This window comes from Gorilla gorilla, chromosome 1 (assembly GCF_029281585.2).
Source record: "Gorilla gorilla gorilla isolate KB3781 chromosome 1, NHGRI_mGorGor1-v2.1_pri, whole genome shotgun sequence".
Classification (NCBI taxonomy): Eukaryota; Metazoa; Chordata; class Mammalia; order Primates; family Hominidae; genus Gorilla; species Gorilla gorilla.
In genome coordinates, this window is record NC_073224.2 from 99,529,169 (window position 1) to 99,556,256 (window position 27,088).

The 27,088-nt window shown below is 45.8% G+C and overlaps 1 protein-coding gene across 2 annotated transcripts; it reads left to right on the forward strand.

The window, feature by feature from the left end:
- Positions 1-835: 835 nt before the first annotated feature.
- LOC129526842 (SLAM family member 5-like) lies at positions 836-27,088 on the forward strand. Of its 2 annotated transcripts, XM_063705714.1 has the most exons (7): positions 836-1,100; positions 1,418-1,516; positions 20,047-20,439; positions 22,319-22,615; positions 24,227-24,371; positions 24,567-24,654; positions 24,936-25,723. In XM_063705714.1, exons 2-7 carry the CDS (start codon positions 1,444-1,446, stop codon positions 25,080-25,082), a joined length of 1,143 nt encoding a protein of 380 aa, XP_063561784.1. In that variant the 5' UTR covers positions 836-1,100; positions 1,418-1,443; the 3' UTR covers positions 25,083-25,723. The 2 variants fall into 2 exon arrangements, with proteins under 2 accessions (XP_063561784.1, XP_063561785.1); XM_063705715.1 differs by lacking the exon at positions 836-1,100 and having other exon boundaries at positions 1,420-1,516; positions 24,936-27,088.

Consider the following 27,088-nt stretch of genomic DNA (forward strand, 5'->3'; position numbering starts at 1 on the left):
GACCAGCAGATAAGCTGCCCAGATTTTGATTCCACACAAGGAGTTTCCAACTCTAGAACTCATGGACTGCCTTTTGCAGTAACTTCCTCATTACCACGTGGGGTAGTCAGAATTGAGCCAATCTTGAATATCCTCTCTCCTGGAAATCTGCAGAGCAGTTCTGGGTGAGAACAGAGGGTTCACTCAAGGCGACGTGCTTGGGGCCACACAGTGGGATGGGAGAGCGGCTGTGATATCAGTGACAAGTCCTGAGCCTGTGGTCAGGAGTCCAGACCCTGTTGCTTGATTAGCCATGTGACCTTTCACAGGTCGCATAACACCTCTGGGATTTGGGTTTCACATCGATTAAATGGGTTTAATACCCAGGAACCTGACTACCTCGAGGTGGTCTTGGGGTCAGGCCTGCAGCTCCAGCCTTGGGGGTGTTCTGCCTGGGCAGCCATCAGGGGAGACTACTTGAGGAGAAGGAGGCGGTGCCTGGGGGTTAAGAAGATGGTGCTCCTCCCTCAGGCTAATGGGAGGGGGAGTTCTTAAATGTCCTGGAGTATCCAGGTCTGGAGAGAAGAGGACATGACCTGAGCCTCAGCAGGTAGTGGTGGGTTTCAGGCTGCTGAGGCTGTGGCAGAGGGAGTGTGAAATTCTCTGCCCCACCCCTTTGAAATACCAGGAGCAGAGCTGACACAGGCTGAAAGGAAAATTTAGTTGTGATGCAGCCAAGAGCCTGTCAGCTTCTGCAGGGGGTTCTTCTTACCCTGCGTGTATAGAGAGTTGATGATCTCTAGTGGGAGCTGAGAAACCACATAGCCGCCTGCAACAAGTAAATGCTGATATTTGCATTGGAGATGTGGGGAGTTAACACTCTCCACAGGAGATTTGTTCTTTTGCTTACAGCTTCTTACTTAGGCAACTGAGAATTGAAGTTTTTGAAAAATCAAAAAAGAAATTTAACTTATTATGTGAGGTAGGGACAAAGGAAAGTCACCAAGTTCAGGAAGGGCGTAGCCCAGCCTTGCTGTAAGAGGGTGACTTCTGTGCCTGACCATAGGCTGACACTGGTGACCACGGCCACCTGGGGCAGAGCTGTGAACCCAGAGAGGCAGGTAAGTGTCAGGGGAGGGTGTAGGAGGGAACACCAAGCTGGCTGTGCCCGAGAGAAGGGGGCCTGTCCAATACACTGCCAGGAACATCACAGAATGAGGTTATGCCTTTATTTCTTCTGCAATTACTTATTGACTATGTGTGGTACTGTGGGGACTGGGAGGGGAGGAAAGAGCTGAATGGTTTTCTCTAGACTGGTGGGCTGTCTCCCCAGTAGTAACTTGCTGGCCCTGCCCTTGAAGTGGGGAAACTGTGAAGGGCTCCTTGATCAAGCTTGTCCTCTTTTCTTACCTCTTCCTCTCTTCTGTTTCTGGTGCAGCTGAACAGGCCAGCAGGCAACCTGCCATGGGGTCCTGCTCCAAGAACCGGTCCTTCTTCTGGATGACTGGGCTCCTGGTATTCATCAGCCTCCTCCTCAGTGAGTGGCAGGGTCCCTGGGAAGGGAGGGCAATTGGAGAGGGCTGGGCTAGCTAGGCCCTGACCAACAGGTGGGCTGTTCAACTTCTGATGTCTTTGGGCAACAACACAGAAAAACACTCTGTTATGATTTACAAATGCAACATATTTGGTTGGAGTCCCAAGATGGAAAGAATGAAACATTTTTTGGTGGTGAGAAGGCTGGGAACCCCGAGCCAGGGCTACCTTGGCTGCACTGAGAGAATCGTCACCCACTGCCTGGGCCTAGGGCTGCTCTCCAAGCAAATCATCACAAAAGAGAGGGCCCTTGAATGTCTCAATCTTAAAGTCGTGTTTGTAATTTGCATTACTGTTCATTTTCAAAATTAAAAAGAACCTTACCTTTGGGTAAAATGTGTATATAGTGGGCACCCTTCACATCCCTGTGAGTTGCCTTTTCCTCCACTGGGAAATGCTGCTCAGACCCTCGGATGAAACCATGTTTATTACAGCACGGTTCTAGGAAAAACCCTAGAAAGAAACAGGAGGAGCCCATCAATTCAGGAACATGTGAACAAGTCAAAGAGTGTCTGTACCATTGCATATTATGGAGGTTACAAAAACAAATGTTCTAGTTATCTGGAAGGACTGTTCAACTTCCATGAATTAAGATGCATAGATTCCCATCAGCAAGACTCAGGAAACTGAATACAATACAATCTCACTTCATAAAAGGAAACACAGTCACCAAAATTTAAGCATCTAAATGTTTATAAGACTATGCTAAAAATGTGGAAGGAATCAGTAGATTGCCAACATGGGCCACGAGAGGACATAAAATTGAGGAAGAAAACACACAGAGAGGGAGAAAGTAGAGAATACAGAAAGTTAAGCAAAAAGTGAACTGCAAAAAAGACTGTCCTAATCTAGGCTGTATATCACAATCATTATTTTATGAACAATTATATGGTTGTAAGTGTAATAAAATTAAATTTTAAAATGAGAAAATAATAAGATCTAGTGCATTTTGATGAAAGCTGTTCTTGTTATAATTTTTGCTTTTATATCCCAGCCACTAATCGGACTTACAGGGAATTATATGAAATCTAATGGATTACAGAGCACTTGTAACACAGGAGGTCTTGAAGGAACAATGAGCTTTGCAATAGAAAGGGGTTAGATCTCCTTTCTATCAACAGCAAAACGCAGGCTTTCTTTGCTTATACAATGCTCTTTACCTGGAAATATGTCTAACTGGGTAGAGTTTTCTCCACTAGGCACTAGAGTTGGAGGATTACTAAAGAAAGAGAGAGACAGAGAGAGAGAGAGAGAGAGAGAGAGAGAAAGAAAGAATGAAAGAAGGAAAGAAAGAAAGGTGGGAGGGAGGGAAGGAAGGAAGGAGGAAGGAGAAAGAGAAAGAAAGAAGAAAGAAAGAAAGAAAGAAAGAAAGAAAGAAAGAAAGAAAGAAAGAAAGAAAGAAAAAATAAAGAAAGAGAAGAAAGAAAGAGAAGGAAGGAAGAAAGGAAGAGAGAAAGAAAGAGAGAGAGGGAGGGAAGGAAGGAAGGGAAGGAAGGAAGAGGGAAAGAAAGAAAGAAAGAAAAGAAAGAAAGAAAGAAAGAAAGAAAGAAAGAAAGAAAGAAAGAAAGAAAAGAGAAAGAAAGAGAAAGAAAGAAAAGGGAGAGAGGGAAGAGGGAGGGAGGGAAGGGGGAAGGAAGGAAGGAAGAAGAGTTAGAAGAAAGAAGAAAGAAAGACAGAGAGAGAGAAAAAGAAAGAAAGAAAGGAAAAGAAAACAAAAGAAAAAAGAAGGAAGGAAGGACTTAGAATTTCTCATTTTTGGGGTAGGAGATCTGTGTTCACAAAAAGAAAGTGATTATCTCAGGGAACCACTGTGAAGGAATGAAATTGAAATTGGTTGTCCAATTAGGCTTGACCTCTGTGGTATGAATGAGACAAGCCCCCAGGCAGTGGAGTTTGGTCAGAGGCTGTCCGTGGAAGGAACATTACCATGAAATTGCTCTGGATCTTCTGAGGAATCCTGAAGCTCCACAGTTGGATGCATTTTTTTTCTGTGGTTTCTGCATTGTCGCTGTTCCAGTTCACCCTTGACCCAGGGAGAGATGGGTGGTGAAGTAGTGATGGTGAAGGTGGAAATGAGGAATTTGCCCCTCATCATTCTTAAACTCTTACACCCTTTCTGGACATGTGTTTGGATAGGGAAGTGTGGAAGGGAAGGAGGGAGACTGAGGGTGGCTCAGCTCACATATAATTTCCTAGAGACACAGGAAGCTACACATGAGGGTGGTCCTAGACTTCCTGGCTACTCCCTGACCATAATAATAACAGCATTTACTGAATGCCCACTCTGTGTCTGCCAGCAGGGAGCTGGAGGAGAAAGCATCTCTGCATTAGGGGCTCCAGACAGAGACATGAGACAATGGAGATGGCACCAAGAAGTGCAGTTTGGACATCAAACATGAATCATTGGTTTGTGAGTGTGCTGATGGGGGCTATGTCAGACAAATGAGCAACATTTTATGTTGTTTACAGGGCTTTAAATTTTATACAAATTGAATTAATGTTTAGCTCCACCTTGTAAATGACCACCTGCTCCCTGGCTTGTTTTTTCTTCTTCAGGATTAGCATCTCTGCAGATCAGAGAGCTCCTGCTGCCTTCCTTCCCTCTCTGAGTCTTCATCTTCCTCCTGGCTATGCTCATCATCCACTTTCTGGGGCAGATCCTCCCTGGCAGCCTGAGGGCTGAGCCTCCTCTCTTCCCAGTTCCCTCATCCAGGAAATGGGGTCTTTCCAGGCTGCCTATTTAGCCCTCTGCTAGCCAGAAGTCCCTGCTTTCCTCAGCCACTGAAAGTACCTGCTTCCTTTTTCAGGAAAGGGCAGTTGGGGTGGAGACCTCAGCAGCTGCTCAGGTCCTGGTGGGTTCAGACAACAGTGTAGCTCAGCTCCGGGGAGGGCAGGGGAGGGTGGAAGAGCTCTTGGGCAGCGTCCTGCAGGGGAGGCCCTGGGCTGGGGGAGGAAAGTGGGCTCCAGGTGTGGCTCTGCCCTGTGTGACCCAGGACAAGCCTACCCCCTAGAGAGCCCCCTCCTCTGTTAAAGCAGGGACTTGGGCAGAATCGCCCCTGAGTCCCCTCCCAGCAGTGAGGTTCTGGGATTCTGTGGCTTCATCAAGGCCTCTACTTTGTCTCTCCCATCCTCTCTTGTCCTATCCTGTGGCTTTATAGGCACTGAGAGCTGGTGAGCTTGTTTTGGGCTCCTTCAGAGAGAAAACTCTGGGTGTCCCTGTGGCCACTTCCTCAGCTCTTGAGGGAGGAATGGGCTTTTCCTCTCTCAGCCTCCTCTACATGACCCTCTGCTTCTCTGCCTCTGCTCCTGAGAGGAGTCTCAGGGGCCAATGCCCTTAGACGACCTGCTGAAGGACATTAGTCCATTCTCTCATTGCTATAAAGAACTACCTGATACTGGGTAATTTATAAAGAAAAAAGGTTGAATTGACTTTCAGTTCTGCAGGTTGTATAGGAGGTATGGCTGTTACAATCATGCCAGAAGGTGAAGGGGAAGGAGGCACGTCCTACATGGCAGGAGAAGGAGGAGAGAGCAGGGGCAGTGCTACACACTCTTAAAAACCCATATCTTGTGAGAATTCACTCACTATCATGGGAATAGCAATGAGAAATCCATCCCCATGATCCAATCACCTCACACCAGACCCCTCCTCCAACTTTGGAGATTATATTTTGACATGAGATTTGGGTGGGAACACATCTTTACCACTTTCCTTGCTATAAAGATGTTCTCAGCTTTTCAGTAACATGGTAATTGATGATGAGAATGTGTGGACATAGAGCAATGAACTTCCTTTTAAACTCAGGGCTCTGGTAACCAAGTAGGCCCTGGCTAGACCTTGACACCCTGCAGCCACTTATGGCATTGAACTCAGAGATGTTTAAATCCCTAGAACCCATCCTTGTACCCAGGAGGGGACCCCTGAGAGGGGCGGCTGCTGGGGAGGAAAGGATAGCAGCCTGGAAGCTGGGAACACCTGTTTCTGATTCCAGGTGGGCTTGGGCAACTAATACTCATCATGATAATGGGAGCAGCTAATATTAATAGGACAACTACTGAATACTGTGCTGAAAAATTTTTTCTATTTAAACCCAAAGAAGAGTCCAATGAGGTAAGCATTTTCATTTTTTTTCATATCACATATGAGACTGCTGAAGCCAGAGAGGTTAAATAACTGTTCAAGTTTACACAGCCAGAAAATGAAGGATCAGGACTTAAGTCTCATGGACTCTAAAGTTCAATATTTTCACCACTTTGTGACACCAGTCAGCTGTATCACCTGACTCCAAAATAAGTTTTGGGTGGATCTAAGAGTAAATATAAAATTTAAAGCCATAAATGCATTTAAAACAAGAGAGAATTTAAAATTCTCTCTTTGAATTGGGGGTACCTTTTAATTAAAGGTTTTAATTAAAACCTCTTTGTTTGAATTGGGGGTTACCTTTTGAAGGAAGATACAAAAAGAATAAGCCATAAAAATGGATACATTTGACTTTATGAAAATAACATTTTGGCATTGCAAACAGTCTGTAAGTAAGGTTGAAAAACAAACTTAAAAATTGTAGTATGTTAGAATAAAGGCGAATGTTCTTAAAATATGTCTAACTCCTATAAACTAATAGAAAAGAAACAAGTATAGATGGACAAAAGACATTAGCAGATAGTTCATAGTTCACAGAAAAGGCAGCAAGAATGACATAGTAATGTAAAATGATGATGATGAATCTTGTTTATAGAAGAAATGCCCATTAAAATGATAATGAGATATTTTCCACTATCAACTTGACAGAGTTCAAAAAGTTTGATCATTAGGTATTGATGACAGACCTAAATATTTGGTAGGCTCGTAGACAAGAACACTCTTTGGAGATAATAATATCAATCAAAAGTATAAGTACATGTGCCTTTGACTCATTAGATCCACCCTAATGATTTTCACTGTTATATACACATCCATGTGTGTAAAGGCACAAATATAAGGATATTCATTGCAACTTTGTGGTGTTAAGCAACAACTTAAATATCAGAAGCGGAGGAGGATTAGAGCCCCACAAGGAACAGTATGCAGACAGGAGATGGGACACACCCATGTGTACAGATGCAGAGTGGGCTCCAACAAATGTTGCTTTGAGAAAAGACAAAGAACAGGACTGTCGCATAGAGTGTGTTGTGTATGTGGAGATGCACGTGTGTGTGTTTGAGTGCACAGACTATCTCCACATAGTAACACAAGACACTGATAATAGTGCCTGCCTCTGGGAGCCAGAACCAGGCAATGGGAGTCAGAGACAGGAGTGACACTTCCTTTTTCAATCTCCTTAATTTCTCCCTCCTTTTAAAACACCATATGCATATATAATCTGATTAAAATCAAAAAATTAAAAAGCCTCTTAGTGTTACTGAAATGCAACCTCCTCAGCCTTTGCATGGGGATAATAATCTGTAACCTCCCACCTTGAAGGGTTGTCCTGAGAATCATCAGATGTTCAGTATCTGAAGAAGCCGATGAGAGGTAGAAACTGGGAATCAAGTTCATGGGGTATGGGCAACCTCTTTCCCCGACAGGGAAACATTGGGAGAAATCCAGCTACAGTACTGTGGCAATTCCATGGCAGGTGGGCCCTAATACTGGTAACAATTATAACAACTCAACTGTACAGTTGAGTGCTTTTTAAAAATGTATCATATTTTTAATGCTTGTAGGAGCCCATGAGTACTTGCAATTATTATCTCTATTGTTCATATGTGGGAACTCAAGGCTTAGATTAGCAACTTGGTAAAGATCACTCAGCCAGTAAATATGGTGGATCTGGGATTGAACCCAAATTGTCCCACTCCAGAGCTTGTGTCTCATGTGACTTGCTGGCCAAGGGCCCAGCCCTGACTCTCCAGGAACCCCTGAAAGAGTTAACATGTAATCCTTTGGTGCCACCTGTCTTTGTCCATCTCTGTGGCTATAAAGGAATACCTGAGGCTGGGTAATTTATGAAGAGAAGAGGTTTATTTGATTCATGCTTCTTCAGCCTGTACAAGAAGCATGGCATCAGCATCTGCTTCTGGTGAGGGCCTCAGGAAGCTTTCACTTATGGCAGAAGGTGAAATGGAGCAGACATCACATGGCAAGAGAGGGAGCAAGAGAGAAGTGAGGGAGCTGCCAGGCTGTTTTTCACATTCAGTTCTCACAGGAACTAATAGAGCAAGAACTCACTCACTACCACAAGGATGGCACCAAGACACAAGTAAGGCCACCAGGGCCCACCTCCAACACTGGGGATCTAATTTCAGCATGCGATTTAGAGGGGACAAAGAGTTAAACTATATCACCACCTTTCCTGAGTTCCTGCATTAGATTCCTAGGACTGTGAGATAACAAGAACCGAGTGGCTGAAACAATGGAAATTTATTGTCACACAGTTCTGGAGACTAGAAGCCCAAAATCAAGGTGTTGACAAGGCCACACTACCTTTGAAATCTGCAGGGGTATATTGGTCAGCTATGGATACCATAATGAAATACCATAAACTGGATGGCTTAAACAACAGAAAGTTATTTTCTCCCAGTTCTAGAGGCTGGAAATTCATGATCAAGGCTGTGGCCAATTAAATTTCTGGTGAGGCCTCTCTTCTGGTTTTGCAGAAGGCTGCCTTCTATGCCCTCACATGGCCTTTCTCAGAATACGTGCATAGAGAAAACTCTCGTGCTTTTTGAAGTCTCTTTTTATAAGAACACTAACACTATTGGGTCATGGTCCCACCCTTATGAACTCATTAAACCTTACTTCATTAGAGGCCTCATCTCCAAATACAGTCACACTGGCTGTCAAGGCTTCAACATATGAATTTGGGGATACATAAGTATTCATTCCATAACAAGAGAAACCTGTCCTTGCCCCTTCTTAGCTTCTGGTGTTTACTGGCAATTGGTGGTGTTCCTTGTCTTGTAGCTGCATCAGTCAAACTCTCCATCTTCATGCACCTTCTCCGTATGTCTCTTTTCATTGTCTTCCCTCTGTGCATGTCAGTGTCTGTGTCTAAATTCCCTCTTTTTATAAGAACACCTGTCATATCGGATTAGAGACCACCCTCATGACCTTAGCATAATTGGACTATATCTGCAAAGATCAGATTTCCAAATAAAGTTGCCTTCTGAGTTGCTGGGTTTAGGAATTCAACATATCCTTTACGGGGGACACAATTCAACCCATGCCCCACCTCTCCCTCAAAAACAAGCCCTCCTGACCGGGGGACACTAGAGGCTAATAAATATGTCTGCAGCATCACCTTCCATGTATCCTGGGGTGCCCACCTGGAGACTAAATTTGTATTTCTTCTTTGTTTATAAATATTGAAAGGTGTGTCTGCACCTTGAAAGAGGTATTCCAAAAAATTTCAAGTATTCTCCCTTGGTTATGAAAGTATAGTAAGAGCAGGTCACATTTGGGGGTAAAGAATAAGGAACTAGACCTTTAGGATTTTAAGACACTTAAAAGTGCCTTCCTGTGGCGAGTATGGGTGTGGGGATGTCACTGTATAGATGTTGGGTGCAGTGTGGGAGCTCATTGTTGGGGAGGGCAGGTGGCCCGAGGTTCTGGGTCTGTGAGGTGGCTGCCCTGGGAAGAGGCCGTGTGTATGAGTTGAAAGTGGCTCTCTCCCACCGTTCCTGCATCTTTGGCCTCTTTGGGCTGCTTCCCACTATCTGGGGAAGACCTTGGGACATAGGTGGCCAGATGGCCTTTTCCAGGAAGCTTCAATACCATGACCAACACCCCCCTTCAGAAATATTTGATCCTTGGATGGTCATCTTCCTACCCAAGGGAGATTTAATGAAGGTCCTGAGGGAGTTCAGCTCACCTGCCTGTCCTGTGGCACTCAGCCTGCACCTGGCCACAGAGGTGTATCGACATCTATAATTGGGGTTCAGGGTCCAGTGGTGTTGCAGTCTCACCGATGCACCTTAATGTAGAAGTTTCCCGTTGTCTGAACTAGTACCCTGGGTGTTTTGTCCTACCTCCAAGAAAATTAAGAAACATAGGCACAAAGGTGAGGTTGGAGCAAAAGTTTAATAAGTGAAAGAAAAAATGTTCTCCGCAGCAGAGAGGGGAGTCTGAGTGGATTGCTGGGTTATATCGCTGAATTCAAAAGCTTTTTACAAGAAACTCCTCTTGTCTCTGCAGCAATTTAAGTAACTTCTTCTATCGGTAAGGCTGTCTGCACAACTCCCCCTTTTCTATGTAGTTGTGGGTATGTCTCTGGGCAAGCCCAAAGTACCACTTCTCTTGTTTATGTAATTGTGGGTTTGTTTTAGGTAAGCCCCCCTTCTCCCTGTGCCAGTTCCCACCATGACTATGCCTGAAAAGGGAAAGAAACTTTTTCCTAGGAGCTTGCTAATAGAGAAAGAACAAAAAGTTTCTGTGCTGGGCTCTGTTTGCTTATCTGTCCAGGTGCAGCTTGAGTTTTTTCCCTACCCCCTCCCAGGTTGTTTTATTTTTGCCTGTTGCTGTGACTTTTCAGGCAGGCTGCTTCTGCAGTGTGAATTTTTTCTCCAATCATTTTGCCTTTCCTTCTCCCTCAGTGGCAATGGCCACCCCAAACCTTGGCAGTCTCACCCCAGTCTCTCTCTCATACCCCCTCTCCTTGGGACAGTCTTGAGCCCTGTGAATGGCTTTAACTTGGATGGGCTAGGCCACTTTGGTTTACAGTCACCCTCACTTAGTGTGGATTTGTGAACAGGGAGCCTGGTTCAGAGGAGGTGCAACTGCCAATCACAGGAGAGTCCTAGCACTCACTGCAATTGGAAAAGTGGAAATGTATCTGGCTTCTGTCCAAGTGACAAGATCCACCAGGAGCAGCCTATACTCAAAGTGTATCACTGGTATCCATACCCCAGCCAGCACATTACTCCAGGACAGACTAGATTGGACTCCTCCCCATTGAGACTCTAGGAACCCTGAAATACTCAGGATCCTGTGGGTGCATAAAGGCAGGGGTTGGAGCTTGGAGGACAGAATGCACTTCTACCCTTTCTGCTACTGACAAATAGGCACCATGTGTCAGGACCTGCTGGGCACTGGCCTTTGTGCCCTGGCTTGTTTAGAGGCCTCTGGCAGCACAGCCTCATCTGGCTCTCCTCAGCAATATTTTGTGGGCCAGGTCAGACGTCTGTGCTGCACCCCAGGATGTTCTGTGGGAGCGCATAGGCCCCCTCTTGAACTGGGTGTCAGAGGAGTGTGAGATGTGGGAGGAGGAATCGTGGAGGAGCTGGAGGTGATAGGAGGAGGCTGGTGGCTGCTCACTTGCTGCCTCTCCTGTATGACCCTAGGCAGAACTGGACAGGGCACTGGCCCACTGATATGATTTGGATGTTGGTCCCCTCCAAATCTCATGTGGAAATGTGATTCCCACTGGGGATGAAGGGAGAATCTGGTGAGAGGTGATTGGATCATGGGGTCAGGTCCCTCATTAATGGTTTAGCACCATTCCCTTGGTGCTAGGTGGGTACTTGCTCAGTTAGTTCCCATGAGATCTGGTTGTTTAAAAGTGTGTGGCACCTCCTCATCTCTCTTTTTTTTTTTCTTTTTGTTGACTTTTATTTTAGCTGCAGGGATACACATGCAAGTTTGTTATATAGTTAAACTCATATCATGGGGGGTTTTTGTACAGATTATTTCTTCACTCAGGTACTAAGCCTACCACCCAATAGTTATTTTTTTTCTGATCCTTTCCCTCCTCCCACCCTTTACACTCAAGTAGGCCCCAGTGTCTGTTGTTTCCTACTTTGTGTCCATGTGTTCTCATCATTTAGCTCCCACTTACATGTGAGAACATATGGTATTTAGCTTTCTGTTCCTGCATTAGTTTGCTAAGGATGATGGTCTCCAGCTCCACCCCCTTTCCTGCAAAAGACACAATCTCATTCTTTTTTATGGATGCATAGTATTCTATGGTGTATATGTACCATATTTTCTTTATCCAGTCTACCATTGATAGGCATTTAGATTGATTCCACATCTTTGCTATTGTGAATAATGTTGCAATATATACAACATACGTATATATGTATATATATACGTATATATATATATCCTTTAAGTTCTGGGATACATGTGCAGAACATGCAGGGTTGTTACATAGGTATACTCATGCCATAGTGATTTGCTGCACCCATCAAACCGTCATCTACATTAGGTATTTCTCCTAATGATATCTCTCCTCTAGCACCCCACCCCCCGGCAGGCCCTGGTGTGTAATGTTCCCCTTCCTGTGTCCATGTGCTCTCATTGTTCAACTCCCACTTAAGAGTGAGTACACAGAGTGTTTGGTTTTCTGTACTTGTGTTAGTTTGCTGAGAATGATGGTTTCCAGTTTCATCCTTGTCCCTGCAAAGGACATGAACTCATCCATTTTTACAGCTGCCTAGTATTCCATGGTGTATATGTGCCACATTTTCTTTATCCAGTCTATCATTGATGGGCATTTGAGTTGCTTCCAAGTCTTTGCTGTTGTGAATAGTGCTGCAATAAACATACACGTGCATGTGTCTTTATAGTAGAATGATTTATAATCCTTTGCATATATATCCAGTAAAGGGATTGCTGGGTCAAATGATATTTCTGCTTCTAGATCCTTGAGGAATTGCCACACTGTCTTCCACAATGGTTGAACTAATTTACACTCCCACCAACAGTGTAAAAGCATTCCAAAATCTCCACATCCTCTCCAGCATCTGTTGTTTCCTGACTTTTTAATGATCCCCATTCTAACTGGCATGAGATGGTATCTCATTGTGGTTTTGATTTGCATTTCCATAATGACCAGTGATGATGAGTTTTTATTTATGTCTGTGGGCTGCAAAAATGTCTTCTTTTGAGAAGTGTCTGTTCCTATCCTTTGCCCACTTTCTTATGGGGTTGTTCATATTTTTCTTGTAAATTTGTTTAAGTTCTTTGTAGATTCTGGATATTAGCCCTTTGTCAGATGGATAGATTGCAAAAATGTTTTCCATTCTGTGGGTTACCTGTTCACTGTGATGATAGTTTCTCTTGCTGTGCAGAAGCTCTTTAGTTTAATTAAATCCCATTTGTCAATTTTGGCTCTTGTTGCCACTGCTTTTGGTGTTTTAGTCATGAAGTCTGTGCCCATGCCCGTGTCCTGAATGGTATTGGCGAGGTTTTCTCCTAGGCTTTTTATGATTTAGGTCTTACATTTAAGTCTTTAATCCATCTGAGTTAATTTTTCTATAATGTGTAAGGAAGGGGTCCAGTTTCAGTTTTCTGTATATGGCTAGCCAGTTTTCCCAGCACCATTTATTAAATAGGAAATCCTTTCCCCATGGCTTGTTTTTGTTAGGTTTGTCGAAGATCAGATGGTTGTAGATGTGTGGCATTATTTCTGAGGCCTCTGTTCTGTTCCGTTGGTCTATATATCTGTTTTGGTACAAGTACCATGCTGTTTTGGTTATGGTAGCCTTGTAGTATAGGTTGAAGTCAGGTGGTGTGATGCCTCCAGGTTTATTCTCTTTGCTTAGGATTGTCTTAGCTATATGAGCTCTCTTTTGGTTCCATATGAAATTTAAAGTAGCTTTTTCTAATTCTGTGAAGAGTGTCAATGGTAGCTTGATGGGGATAGCATTGAATCTATAAATTACTTTTGGCAGTATGGCCATTTTCACGATATTGATTCTTCCTATGCATGAGCATGGAATGTTTTTCCATTTGTTTGTGTCCTCTCTTATTTTCTTGAGCAGTGATTTGTAGTTCTCCTTGAAGAGGCCCTTCACATCCCTTGTGGATTGGATTCCTAGGTATTTTATTCTCTTTGTAGCAATTGTGAATGGGAGTTCACTCATGATCTGGCTCTCTGTTTGTCTATTATTGGTGTATAAGAATGCTTGTGATTTTTGCACATTGATTTTGTATCCTGAGACTTTGCTGAAGTTGCTTATCAGCTTAAGGAGATTTGGGGCTGAAATGATGGAGTTTTCTAAATATACAATTATGTAATCTGTAAACAGAGGCAATTTGACATTCTCTCTTCCTATTTGAATAACCTTTATTTCTTTCTCTTGGCTTATTGCCCTGGCCAGAACTCTGAACAGTATATTGGATAGAAGTGGTGAGAAAGGGCATCTTTGTCTTGTGCTGGCTTTCCAAGGGAATGCTTCCAGTTTTTGCCCCTTCAGTATGATATTGGCTGGGGGTTTGTCATAAATAGCTCTTATTATTTTGAGATACGTTCCATCTATACGTAGTCTATTGAGAATTTTTAGCATGAAGCAGTGTTGAATTTTATTGAGGGCCTTTTCTGCATCTATCAAGATAATCATGTGGTTTTTGAAATTGGTTCTGTTATGTGATGGATTACATTTATTGATTTGCATATGTTGAACCAGCCTTGCATCTCAAGGATGAAGCCCACTAGATCATGAAGGACAAGCTTTTTGATGTGTTGCTGGATTTGGTTTGCCAGTATTTTTTTGAGGATTTTCCCATCGATGTTCATCAGGGATATTGGCCTGAAATTTTCTTTTTTTGTTATGTCTCTGCCAGGTTTTAGTATCAGGATGATGCTGGCCTCATAAAATGAGTTAGGGATGAGACCCTCTTTTTCTATTGTTTTGAATAGTTTCGGAGGGAATGGTACCAGCTCCTCTCTTTACCTCTGGTAGAATTCATCTCTGAATCCATCTGGTCCTGGGCTGTTTTTGGTTGGCAGGCTATTAATTACTGCCTCAATTTCAGAACTTGTTATTGGTCTATTCAGGGATTCAACTTCTTTCTGGTTTTGTCTTGGGAGGGTGCATGCGTCCAGGAATTTATTCATTTCTTCTAGATTTTCTAGTTTATTTGTGCAGAGGTGTTTATAGTATTCTCTGATGGTAGTTTGTATTTCTGTGGGATTGATGGTGATATCCCCTTTATCATTTTTTATTGTGTCTATTTAATTCTTTTTAATTCTTCTTTCTTTTCTTTTTTATTAGTCTGGCTAGCAGTCTATCTATTTTGTTAATCTTTTCAAAAAACTGGCTCCTGGATTACTTGATTTTCTTTCAAGGGTTTTTCATGTCTGTATCTCCTTCAGTTCTGCTCTGATCTTAGTTATTTCTTGTCTTCTGCCAGCTTTTGAATTTGTTTTCTCTTGCTTCTCTAGTTCTTTTAATTGTGATGTTAGGGTGTCGATTTTAGATCTTTCCTGCTTTCTTCTGTGGGCATTTAGTGCTATAAATTTCCCTCTACACACTGCTCTAGCTGTGTCCCAGAGATTCTGGTACATTGTGTCTTTGTTCTCATTGGTTTCAAAGAACTTATTTATTTCTGCCTGAATTTCATTATTTACCTAATAGTCATTCAGGAGCAGGTTGTTCAGTTTCCATGTAGTTGTGCAATTTTGAGTGAGTTTCTTAATCCTGAGTTCTAATTTGATTTCACTGTAGTCTGAGAGACTGTTTGTTTTGAATTCCATTCTTTTGCATTTGCTGAGGAGTTTTTTACTTCCAATTATGTGGTCGATTTTAGAATAAGTGCTATATGGTGCTGAGAAAAATGTATATTCTGTTGATTTGGGGTGGAGAGTTTTGTAGACATCTATTAGGTCCGCCTGGTCCAGAGCTGAATTCAAATCCTGAAAATCCTTGTTAATTTTCTATCTCGTTGATCTGTCTAATACTGACAATGGGGTGATAAAGTCTCCAACTATTATTCTGTGGGAGTCTAAGTCTCTTTGTAGGTCTCTAAGAACTTGCTTTATGAATCTGGATGCTCTTGTATTGGACGCATATATATTTAGGATAGTTAGCTCTTCTTGTTGCATTGATCCCTTTACCATTATGTAATGGTCTTCTTTGTCTCTTTTGATCTTTGTTGGTTTAAAGTCTGTTTTATCAGAGACTAGGATTGCAACCCCTGCTTTTTTTTTTAATTTCCATTTGCTTGGTAAATATTCCTCCATCCCTTTATTCTGAGCCTATGTATGTCTTTGCACATGAGATGGGTCTCCTGAATACAGAACACTGATAGGTCTTGACTCTTTATCCAATTGGCCAGTCTGTGTCTTTTAATTGGGACATTTAGCCTGTTTACATTTAAGGCTAATATTGTTATGTGTTAATTTTATTCTGTCATTAGGATTCTAGCTGGTTATTTTGCCCATTAGTTGATGCAGTTTCTTCATAGTGTCAATGGTCTCTACCATTTGGTATGTTTTTGCAGTGGCTGGTACCGGTTTTTCCTTTCCATATTTAGTGCTTCCTTCAGGAGCTCTTGTAAGGCAGGCCTGGTGGTGACAAAATCTCTCAGCATTTGCTTGTCTCTAAAGAATTTTTTTTCTCCATCGCTTACAAAGCTTATTTTGGTTGGAGATGCAATTCTGGGTTGAAAATTCTTCTCTTTAAGAATGTTGAATATTAGCCCCCACTCTCTTCTGGCTTATAGGATTTCTGCAGAGAGATCCGCTGTTAGTCTGATGGGCTTCCCTTTGTGGGTAACCCAACCTTTCTCTCTGGCTGCCCTTAACATTTTTTCCTTCATTTCAACCTTGGTGATCTGACGATTATGTGTCTTGGAGTTGTTCTTCTCAGGGAGTATCTTTGTGTTGTTCTCTGTATTTCCTGAATTTGAATGTTGGCCTGTGCTGCTAGATGGGGAAGTTCTCCTGGATAATATCCTGAAGAGTGTTTTCCTACTTGTTTCCATTCTCCCCATCACCTTCAGGTACACCAGTCAAACATAGGTTTGGTCTTTTCATATAGTCCCATATTACTTGAAGGTTTTGTTCATACCTTTTCATTCTTTTTTCTCTAATCTTGTCTTCATGCTTTATTTCATTAAGTTGATCTTAAAACTCTGATATCTTTTTTCCTCTTGATCAATTCACCTACTGATACTTGTGTATGCTTCACGATGTTCTTGTGCTGTTTTTCAGCTCTATCAAGTCATTTATGTTCTTCTATAAATGGTTTTTCTAGTTAGCAATTCCTCTAACCTTTTCTCCATGTTCTTAGCTTGCTTGCATTGGGGTAGTACATGCTCCTTTAGCTTGGAGGAGTTTATTATTACCCACCTTCTGAAGCCTACTTCTGTCAATTTGTCAAATTCATTCTCCATCCAGTTGTGTTCCCTTGCTGGCAAGGAGTTGTGATCCTTTGGAGGAAAAGAGGCATTCTGGTTTTTGGAATTTTTAGCCTTTTTGCTCTGGTTTTTTCTCATCTTCGTGGATTTATCTATCTTGGGGCTTTGATGTTGGTGACCTTCGGATGGGGATTCTGTGTGGACATCCATTTTGTTGATGTTGATGCTATTCCTTTCTGTTTGTTAGTTTTCCTTCGAACAGTCAGGCCCCTCTGCTGCAGGTTTGCTGGAGGTCCACTCCAGACCCTGTTCGCCTGGGTATCACCAGCGGAGGCTGCAGAACAGCGAAGATTGCTGCCTGTTCCTTTCTCTGGAAACTTCCTCCCAGGGGGCACCCACCAGATGCCAGCTGGAGCTCTCCTGTATGTGGTGTCTGTTGACCCCTCCTGGGAGGTGTCCACCAGTCAAGAAGAATGGGGGTCACCCCCCCACAGGGGGACCCACCTGGGGAGGCAGTCTGTCCCTCAGCAGAGTTCAAGAACTGTACGGGTAGATCCACAGGTTCCTGCTGGCAGGAACCTTTAAGTCTGCTGAAGCTGGGCCCACAGCTGCCCCTTCCTTCAGGTCCTCTGTCCCAGGGAAATGGGAGTTTTATCTATAATCTCCTGACTGGGGCTGCTGCCTTTCTTTCAGAGATGCCTTGCCCAGAGAGGAGGAATCTAGAGAGGTAGTCTGGCTACTGCGGCTTTGCCAAGCTGTAGTGGGATCTGCCCAGTTCAAACTTCCCAACAGCTTTGTTTGCACTGTGATGGGAAAACCACCTACTCAAACCTCAGTAATGGCAGATGCCCCTCCCCCTACCAAGCTTGAGCATCCCAGGTCAACTTCAGACTGTTGTGCTGGCAGCGAGAATTTCAAGTCAGTGGATCTTAGCTTGCCGGACTCCGTGGGGATGGGATCTGCTGAGCTAGACCACTTGGCTCCCTGGCTTCAGCCCCCTTTTCAGGGGAGTGAACCATTCTGTCTCACCTGTGCCACTGGGGTATGAAAAAAAAAAACTCCTGCAGCTAGCTCAGTGTCTACCCAAATGGCTGCCCAGTTTTGTGCTTAAAATCCAGGGCCCTGGTGGCATAGGCACCCGAGGGAATCTCCTGGTGTGCGGGTTGTGATGACTGTGGGAAAAGCGTGGCATTTGGGCCAGATAGCACAGTCCTTCATGGCAGGGTCCTTCACGGCTTTCCTTGGTTAGGGGAGGGAGTTCCCCAACCCCTTGTGCTTCCAGCTCACCATCCATGGGCAGCACCCACTGTCTAACCACTCGCAATGAGATGAGCCAGGTACCTCAGTTGGAAATGCAGAAATCACCCGCCTTCTGCATTGATCTCACTGAGAGCTGCAGAACAGAGCTGTTCCTACTCGGCCATCTTCCTCCCCATCTCTCTTGCCCTTGCTCTGACCATGTGATATGCTGGCTACCCTTTGCCTTCCACCATGACTGTGATCTTTCTGAGGCCCCCACCAGGAGCAGATGCTGGCTCTACACTTCCTATACAGCACGCAGAACTGTGAGCCAATTAGACATGTTTTCTTTATAAACTATCTAGCCTTAGATATTTCTTTATAGCAATGCAAAAATGGACTGACAAAACCACTAACTCACTGATGTGGATCCTGAAGGCCTGTGGTCCTGGTGCTAAGGGGTGCTGAGCCTGGGGTGGGGCCTAGTCCCTTGAGGGAGCTGAAAGGAGGGAGTGAGGCCTGGCCCAGAGGAGGGGGTTGGTGAACTGAGTTAGTGTATAACTGGAAACATAAATATTTGAAATGCTTCCACATCTAAGGATTGGCATGAGCTATTTGCTTTCAGTGAGAACCAGGAATGGGTGTAGGACAGCAGAACGGTGCAGGCTGAAAATGGGGAGGAATTTAGTCATTAGAGAGAGCACTGGGTGCCCTGCCACACAGCAACAAACCCAGATGGACCTGGTCCAGATTGGTCCCACCCTGGTCCCCAGGAAGGACAGAGGTCTCTGGGTTCATTGTGGATGTTCCTGATTGACAAGGAAGGGCTCAGAAAGAGGTGGAGCTGAGAAGGCTGTCCCCACTGGTCAGGGCTCTTTGGGAGACAGTGACTGAGGGAGACTGACCAGGGTCCTCATGGGCACTGCGTAGGGAAGTGCTCTCTTGGTGGCAGGGACACAGTGCCACCAAACAGTCCATCTGCTCCCCCACACTTTCAGACCCTGGACGTTAGCAGGGTCTCCTTACTAGTTCTGTCCAGAAAATATGGGTAGAGATTATATCACTTCTGGATGGTGCAGTGAATGCCCCACGGGTGCCTCTCTTATCTCCTTCCTTCTCTACTGTGGGGATGGAGGAGGATGTGAGGAGGCTCTGGGTTCCATATGGAGCTGCTGCAAGGTGTGGAACCCCCACCCACGAGTGACATGACCCTTCCCTCACTATCCCTTGTGGGACATGTAATGTGAGTAATATACAAACTCCCCTTGTTCTAAGTCCCTGACTTTTGTAACTGTTGCCACAGGACAACCTGTATAATTCATGCCCTGTCTTATCCTGCCCTATCCTATATGGACTAATTCCCTTCCTAGAAGGAAAGGCAAAGGAAAGCAACCTTCATCTTTGCCTTAGTTGTGTATTGTATGACCTGTAACCCTAGAACTTAGGGCCTTAACACAATATGGGGCATGGTCTCACCGTTTCTGGAGGTCAGAACCCAGGACCTGGTTCCTGTGGTTCATTGTCTTACAGTTTATGGAGGTCAGGATCCAGGTGTGGTTCAGCTGGATCCTGTGGCTCAAGGTCGCAGAGACTGGAATGAAGGTATTTGTCGAGGCTGCCCTCAGCTCCCTGCCATGTGGGCCTCTCCACGGAGCAGCTCACAATGTGGTAGCGGGCTTCATCAGCCTGAACAGGAGAGAGTGATGGAGACAGAGGATGTGAGCCAGACAGAAGGGACACTCCATCACTTTTGCTGCATTTGCAAGTAATCAGTGCAGCCCATACTCCAGGGGAGGGCATTACACAGGGGTGTGCACACAGTGGGGAGGCATCCTTGGGAGCCACGTTAGAAGCTGCCTCCTGCAGTTATGCGCTTAGCATATGCCAGAAAATGTGCTAGGTGCTTTTGATCTAGGGTCTCATTTGATCCTTACTCTCATTATGGGGCAGGTAAGAAAACCGAAGATCGAGGGGTTCAGGAACCTGTTCAAGATCACACTCCACTAGAACCAGGACTTGATGCTAGAATTGCTTCAAGTCCATTATACTAGGCAGCCCTCCCAGAATCAAGGGAGGATTTTTCATGGATTTCTGTGACTCTGAACCAAAGTTCTGTGGTTCTCTCATTTGATCTTGATGAGGAAATACTCACGTTTCCTGTTTCTATGCCCTAGGTGTCTGCAGAACTGCAGCCAACACTTCTGGAGCACATGGCTCTGCAGGGAAGGATTCTGGAGCCCCCATTCATCTGAAGGGCATCCGAGGAGGTTCTGTCTTGTTTAATGCGCTCGAGAAGCTCAGAGTAGATGTAGGCACCGAGTTGGAGGAGGTTCTATGGGCTTTGGGCACTCTGACAAATCATACACAGTTGCTGCGAGTCCGCAGGGGGGCCGACTCTCCAACCTGGTTGAAACTCCAGGACAAGTTCAAGCAGAGGGTCCATGTACCCAGCATGTCATCCCTGAGGATTGAGAACCTGGCCCCTGAGGACAGTGGGCAGTACTTTGCCAACATCACCTCTACTAAGGGAAAGGGGATTTTCCAGGTTTTCTACCTCACTGTCTATGGTGAGTGACACCCCTTTCTCCCCCATCCTCTGGCTTACCTGCTTTTTTTGTCCCTAGAATGTCACATAGGCCCCATGCAGGGTTCCATTCAGACACTGACCTTCAGACTTCATTTTCTCCACTAAAAATAAGGCTTGTGAGGTCCCCAGAGATAGAGAGCAGAGCTGAGATTCACACCAGGGAATGAAGCTCTTTCAGTGTTTTGGAAGAGGAAATGAAAATTCTGAAAAATAGCAGTTTTTTCAATAACATTAATCGTCCTATATATGACTAATGTCACTTAATTTGTATAGTAATTTTTTATTGCTGATGTAACAAATTGTCAAAAATTATTGGCTGAAAGCAAGACAAATTTATTATCTCACTGTGCTATAGGCCAGAGGCCTGACGCAAGAGTCCGTAAGCTAAAATGAAGGTGGTGGCGAGCTGTGTTCTTTATGGGGACTCCAGGGGAGAACTTGTTTTTTCACCTTTTTCACCTGCTAGTGGCTGCTGGCATCCCATGGCTCATGGCCATCTTCCTGTATCTCCTAATAGAACACTGATGTTAGTGTTTGGGAATTCAGAATAATCTCCCTATTTTAAAGTCAGCTGATAGGCCACCTTAATTCCATCTTAATGCCATCAACCTTAGTTCCTCCTCTCTAGCAGCCTAACCTATTCCCAGGTTACCAGGATTGGTCCTAGACATTTTGGAGGCCACTGTTCTGCCTACCACAGCTGGGAATCCCTGTGAATAGAGTCCTCCCAGTCCCCTCTCCTCTTACTCAGCCCCAGCCCAAAGCCAGCCTCAGTCACACAAGCCGCCACAAATCTAGCTCTCAAAGCCTCCATATGTGTAGGAGAAAGTTTACACCACAACACTTCTTAGGGAACCCATTTAGAAACTCTTTCTTTCCCTAAAGTTCCTCTCTGCATAGGGAAATATCCTGCCATGGAGAGAGTGGCTTTTGCAGCTTTAGGTCCCATGTGATTTCTCAGGCTGGCCTGTGAATCTGATTCTTCTGTCTGCAACACAGGTTCAGTGGCACTTTCTTTTTTTTTTTTTTTTTTTTTTTTTTTTGAGGCGGAGTCTCGCTCTGTCGCCCACGCTGGAGTGCAGTGGCGCGATCTCGGCTCACTGCAAGCTCCGCCTCCTGGGTTCACGCCATTCTCCTGCCTCAGCCTCCCGAGTAGCTGGGACTACAGGCGCCCGCCACCACGCCCGGCTAATTTTTAGTATTTTTAGTAGAGACGGGGTTTCACCGTGTTAGCCAGGATGGTCTCGATCTCCTGACCTCGTGATCCACCCGCCTCGGCCTCCCAAAGTGCTGGGATTACAGGCGTGAGCCACCGCGCCCGGCCTCAGTGGCACTTTCTAAGCACACTCAGAGTCATTGTTCCCAGTCACTATCACCGCATCTCCCACAGACGTGTCTACTTTAGGGATCATGGGCCTTTCTCTGGCCTCCCAGAGCTGACCTGATGTCCTGCGCCACAAGGGCTATGCAGTCTCAGGCATGGCCTCAGCTGGAGACACAGGGGAGGGACCCTCGTCCAGCACAAGCTTTTCTTCCCCAGACTTCTTCTCCTTCTTGGAAAGACCCTGATATTCTGAAAACCCTGCATCCTGGGAAGGTAGAGTCCAGATTTTATTTTCTTTGAGACAGTTTTAAGACATGTTGAATCTAAAGAACCCACATGGTGCTGAACTCAGTGGCTTCCCTTATTTCATTTGCTCCGTATTTAGCTTTGGGCAAATTGTGTTTCATCTGTAGAATACACCCACTTTCCTTATAGGGCACATGCCATGGCTGCAATGAGAAAATTATGAAAAGTGAGACGAGCAATGTTCTCCACACATGTGAGATTACCCTCTTTTGTCCCACTCTGCCCCCAGAGCCTGTGCCTCACCCTGAGTTCCTGGCAAAGTCACTGTCTATCACACCAGACCTGTGTAACGTCACCCTGGAGTGTAGGGCTCCAGGGGCCACAGAAGACCTGAATGTGACTTGGGAGAGCAAGGGCCTCCTCACAGAGCTGGAGCAGAGAGAAACACCAGGACCAGCCCCCAACCCCTGGACACTGGCTGTGAACCTGCCCCTGTGCCAGTGCAACACCCACCTCACCTGTGTGGTCAGCAACCAGGTGGATCAGAAAGCTGCAATCTTAGACCTTAGGAAAGTCTGTGTCCAAGGTGAGTGGTGAGTGTAGCCTGCAGGATAGGAGGGGCTGCCAAAGCTCAGGTAGCACTGGGGTCTGAGGGTTCTGGGCTCTCTTCTCTGCCATGTGCATTAGCACCACCTTCCACGTGCTCACCACACACAGCAGTGTGGGAGTCACATCCACCTTCGTTCTGCCTTTAATCATCTCTCTCATCCATACCCTCCTCACCACATCCCCACCATGTCCCTGCCGATTAGGACAGCAGCCTTCCAGGAGCTGTCCCACCCCATCCATCCTCCACTGAACATCCAGAGTGGGCTTTGGGAAAAGTGGGTCAAATTGGGTTTTTGTCTGTGTCTTCTGTGTGATCTGGCCTCCAGTTACTCCCCCATGGAATTCGGGGCTCAGATGCTCCTTTGCCCATGTTTCTGGCTTTACCTGTGCACTTCACACCAAACTCCTTTCTTTTATTTCCCAAAATATGTCCTGCTTTCTGTAAGCTTCTGAGCTTCTGAACATGCTGTTTCTTACCCCATCAGCCCTCCCACACCCAGTGACTGACACTTCCTCTTTCATTCCTTTCCAAGCATTCCTCTAAGCTATGACAGGCTTTATGGGCACAAGACAGATGCAGTCACACAGGGTCCCACACTTCACAGGATTCCACAATTGGTTAAAACTCTGCTATTCCTTCCTTGAAGTTTTTAATCCTTTTTAATCAAGGGAATTTAAATTCGCATTGCACAGGGCCCTGAAAATGATGTATCTGGTCCTGCCCTCAGGCCCCACCTCGTTAGGGAGCCATCCATGGCACCTCACACTGAGTAGCAATGACCTGTTTATGTCACTGTCTGCCCTGTAGACTGCAATGTCTTGATGTTTTCCTTTGAATCCCTGTGCCAAGCATAGCTCCTGGCAACATTTGCTCACAAGCAGTATTCACTGAATGAATGATACCCTGTGTGCAGCCTCGTCCTCTCCAACCCTCCCTCCAGGAGCTGCTGGGGGATCTGATGTGTCAGCATCACTTTAAACCACCTGCCGCCTCCTCCCTCACCCCCATCCTGGAGTGTTCAGCACTTAGCGTGACCACAAGGCCCTCCGGGCACAGACTCTTGCCTCCGTCTGACTCCCCTTGCCACAGCTCCTCCCTGCTCTGTCTCTCTCCTGCTACAGTGGGGTGCCGGCAACTCCCAGGGCTGGTGTTTTGACACAAACATTTCCCGAACTTGGTGCTCCTATTTCCTTGAATTCCCCCATCCTGGATATCTGAGAATCTCACACTCGCCCTTAAGCCTCACTTTAGCCAGCACCTCCTCTGGGAGGTCCTCCCTGAAGACCTTGTACAAGGTGGAAACCACTATTGCAGCTGCGATCCCTCTGTCTGTAAGTTGGTATTTTCTGTCTTCCTTCCTGTGTGCTGGGTTGCTGTGGACATTGTCTTGTGCATCTCAGCATCCCTGGTACCAAGCAGCAGCTCCTAACCAGTTGAATGAATGGACCTGCCATGCTCCTCCCTCTTCAGCTTTGGCACCAGGCTCCTTCCCACTGCTCCACCTGCTTTCTCCCTCTGTCTCCTCTTGGCAATGAGTATCTCAAGTTACCTCCTGCCTTAACATTTTCCACTCTCCCCATGTGACAGAAACAGGTTCACACAACATGGTTAGACTGCTCCCAGGCATCCTAGGGGCTGTTGTGGGTATGCTGTTGGTCCTGGGAACTGGGCTGTATCTTTTGAAGACATGTGGGAAGAAGAAGAAGAAGATGATGAATATAGGAAGAGGCAAGTTGAATTTCCCCTTCCATACCCAGACACCTCCACTCCCTCATTAGAACCCCAGCTTCCTTTCTCCTGAATTTTTCTTCCAGGGAGTGGACTCTGCAGAGGGATGGTGGGTGTGACCTTGGCCTTGGGGTTCGTGGCAGTGGGGAGGGATACAGGTTTCTATGGCACAGATTCAAGCTTTGATTTTCTCAGGTAGAGAATTGCAGGAGAACCATGGGGTCGATGATGGTGTCAACCAATATGAAGATCTCAGGCAGCAAGTGTTTCCGAAGGGCAAGGACAAGGTAAGGGCTGGGGCGCTGGCCACCCTGGCAACTCCCAGGTCTCTCTGTCCAGCCTTGGGCTTCTAATTCCAGGACCTGCCATTTCTGACCACACCGCCTGTTTATCTGTATCTGGACAATCAACAGCATTTACTAAGAAATTTGCATCTGGGTGTGATGTAGTGCTGGGCACTTTAGAGGAATTCATGAGCAGTGCATGGCAGTGGGTATTGGCCCTGTGGGTCCCTCCACATCATTTCTATCCCTCAGCTGATCCAACAACCCTCTGTCTTGTATTCCAGGGCATCGGTGAACAATATCTGGAAAAAAGGGAGTCTCTCACTCCTATCTACAGTGAGGTTCATTATCATTGTCCAGGCCAGGCCATTAAGATCATTCGATTGGAGGAAGCAACAGGATCTGGCACTCCCAGGACACCTGTACTCTGAGCCTGAAGCCTGCAGATCCCCGCCTTTCCCAGTGCTGGTTCAGTTTCCACTGCCCCTAGTCTGTGTTACTCTGATCTCATAGCTACAGTTCTACAGTGTACCCATGGCCTGTTTGCATTCTGCGACACCTCCCAAAGACGCACTTACACTTGGGCAAAGATTCTTCCCTTGTCATTGACATTGCTCCTGACTCCTCTCTTTCAGAAGCCTTCCCAAGGGGACCCTGTCTGATTGCACAGGTGGCAAATCCCCACCACCTCTGCCATGTCACTGGTGTGTGTAATTCTGAGGACACAAGCCCAGACATGGGAACTGTGCAGAGGTGTTGACTGTGCTGCAGAGGAGGGACATAGACCTGGCTTCTGGATGCTGAGTTGGAGGATATCGTGGGTGGGTAGAAGCCCACAAAGGAACACGCCGGGGCTTCCTTTGCAGATTTTGTGTAGGGCTCCCTTGCGGGTATCAGGCAGTGCATGTGTGCATGCAGGTTGGTGGTGGAGGGGGGTGTCTAGTGCACATTATACAACTGAACCAAAGCCACCTTTCTTTTCTTCTGTGCTAATCTGAACTTAATCTTCAGCCTCAGCCTGTGGATCCAAACTCAACTTCCTGTAGAATGGAAAGAGAAATTTTTATCATCTCGAAACCTTCCTAGCCTCAGTGTCTCAGAGAATGACCCTAAGAGGCCACAGTTGGAGGCTGTCTTAGGAACACAGCCTCAGCTCTTTCCTTGGCCTAGTATAAGGCACTTGGCTGTAAGAACAGAAGTGTGATATCCTTCCACACCCACTTGATGAGGGCTACTTGGGCTCTGATGGGTGAAGCTGTTGAGAAGGTCTGACTCAGCCCTCTCCAACCTCTTCTTATTCTGACCCTTAATACCCCAGTAGCCATGCTGGCCCCAAACCCTAGGTCATCCACTTCTTTGCTCACTTGCATCCCTCTGCCTGACATGAAAGTTCCTTCTCCCTGTTCCTCACCCTCACTCCCGCCTGTTGAAATACTACTGTGCTGCTCAAAGCTCTTCCCAAGATGCTTGTTCCATGGAGCTCTCTGGATCTTAAAGGTTTAGACATGATCTCTCCCACAACTGACTTTTCTGAACACCTTGGACACTATGTACGGTCCCTGCCACAGTTTGTCCTGGGATGGTCATGAGTCCTCCTGCAGGACTAACCTGGGCTCTCTCAGGAGGATGTGGGGCTGTGGGGGAATAGGGCTGAGGAGACAAGTACTTATTGGTGCAAATGGTCTTGGCCACCTTGTTCCCAACCCATGGGGTCAGCAGAGGGAGATGCAGCACAGGGGCTACTGACAAACTCTCTGGTGTGGCTCTACCTGGAAACAGGGGTGGACACAATGACCTCCCTTGACTATGCGTGGCCTAAGGTCCTAATTGGAGACTTCCTTACTCCCTCATCCACCTCTTATTGTGAACCTGGCCATTCTTCCATCATGATATGTGGGTGTTTCTTTCCTCCTGAGGGGTCCTCAGCTTCTTGCAGCCTCTGCCTCTTATTTGAGTCCCAGATTTTATGCAGAGATGAGCTAACTCTAGTACCATGAGCTGCTGTGGCATGTCTGGTGGCCTAGATCCTTGGGCCTCTTAGTTTCCCTCATGGCTCAGGTAAGCTCATTTCCTCATTGCCACCCACAGAAAACAAAGATGTGAACAGAGTCCCTGCTAAGAGATGGAGCACTAGAAAATAGTGCTAGGTGCCTGCTGGATGGTGGGTGGGTGAGGCAAGAGGGAGAGGATCCATAGCAGGGCTTCATTTCTGCCGTCTTCCCCTTTAGGCTGAGCTGAAGGCCGAGGGTGTGCCAGTCTCTTCACTGGCTTCCCAGGTGACTGGACATTACTGGGTATCAGCGCACATTAACCCTGGGGCAGCATAAGATGTGATCACCCAACTGACCTTCCCACTGCACCAAAGGCAACAAAAAACCAAACCAAACAAACAAAAAATAGGAACAAGCCTTTTGAGGCTGTTTTGAACCAGTTTTTG

What these genes read in the sequence shown, in the direction of transcription:
- LOC129526842 (XM_063705714.1), top strand. Translation starts at nt 1,444, where the DNA reads ATGGGGTCCTGCTCCAAGAACCGGTCCTTCTTCTGGATGACTGGGCTC. An exon ending in ATTCATCAGCCTCCTCCTCA is followed by an intron (nt 1,517 to 20,046) that starts GTGAGTGGCAGG and finishes TCTATGCCCTAG; the next exon opens with GTGTCTGCAGAACTGCAGCC. An exon ending in TTTCTACCTCACTGTCTATG is followed by an intron (nt 20,440 to 22,318) that starts GTGAGTGACACC and finishes CTCTGCCCCCAG; the next exon opens with AGCCTGTGCCTCACCCTGAG.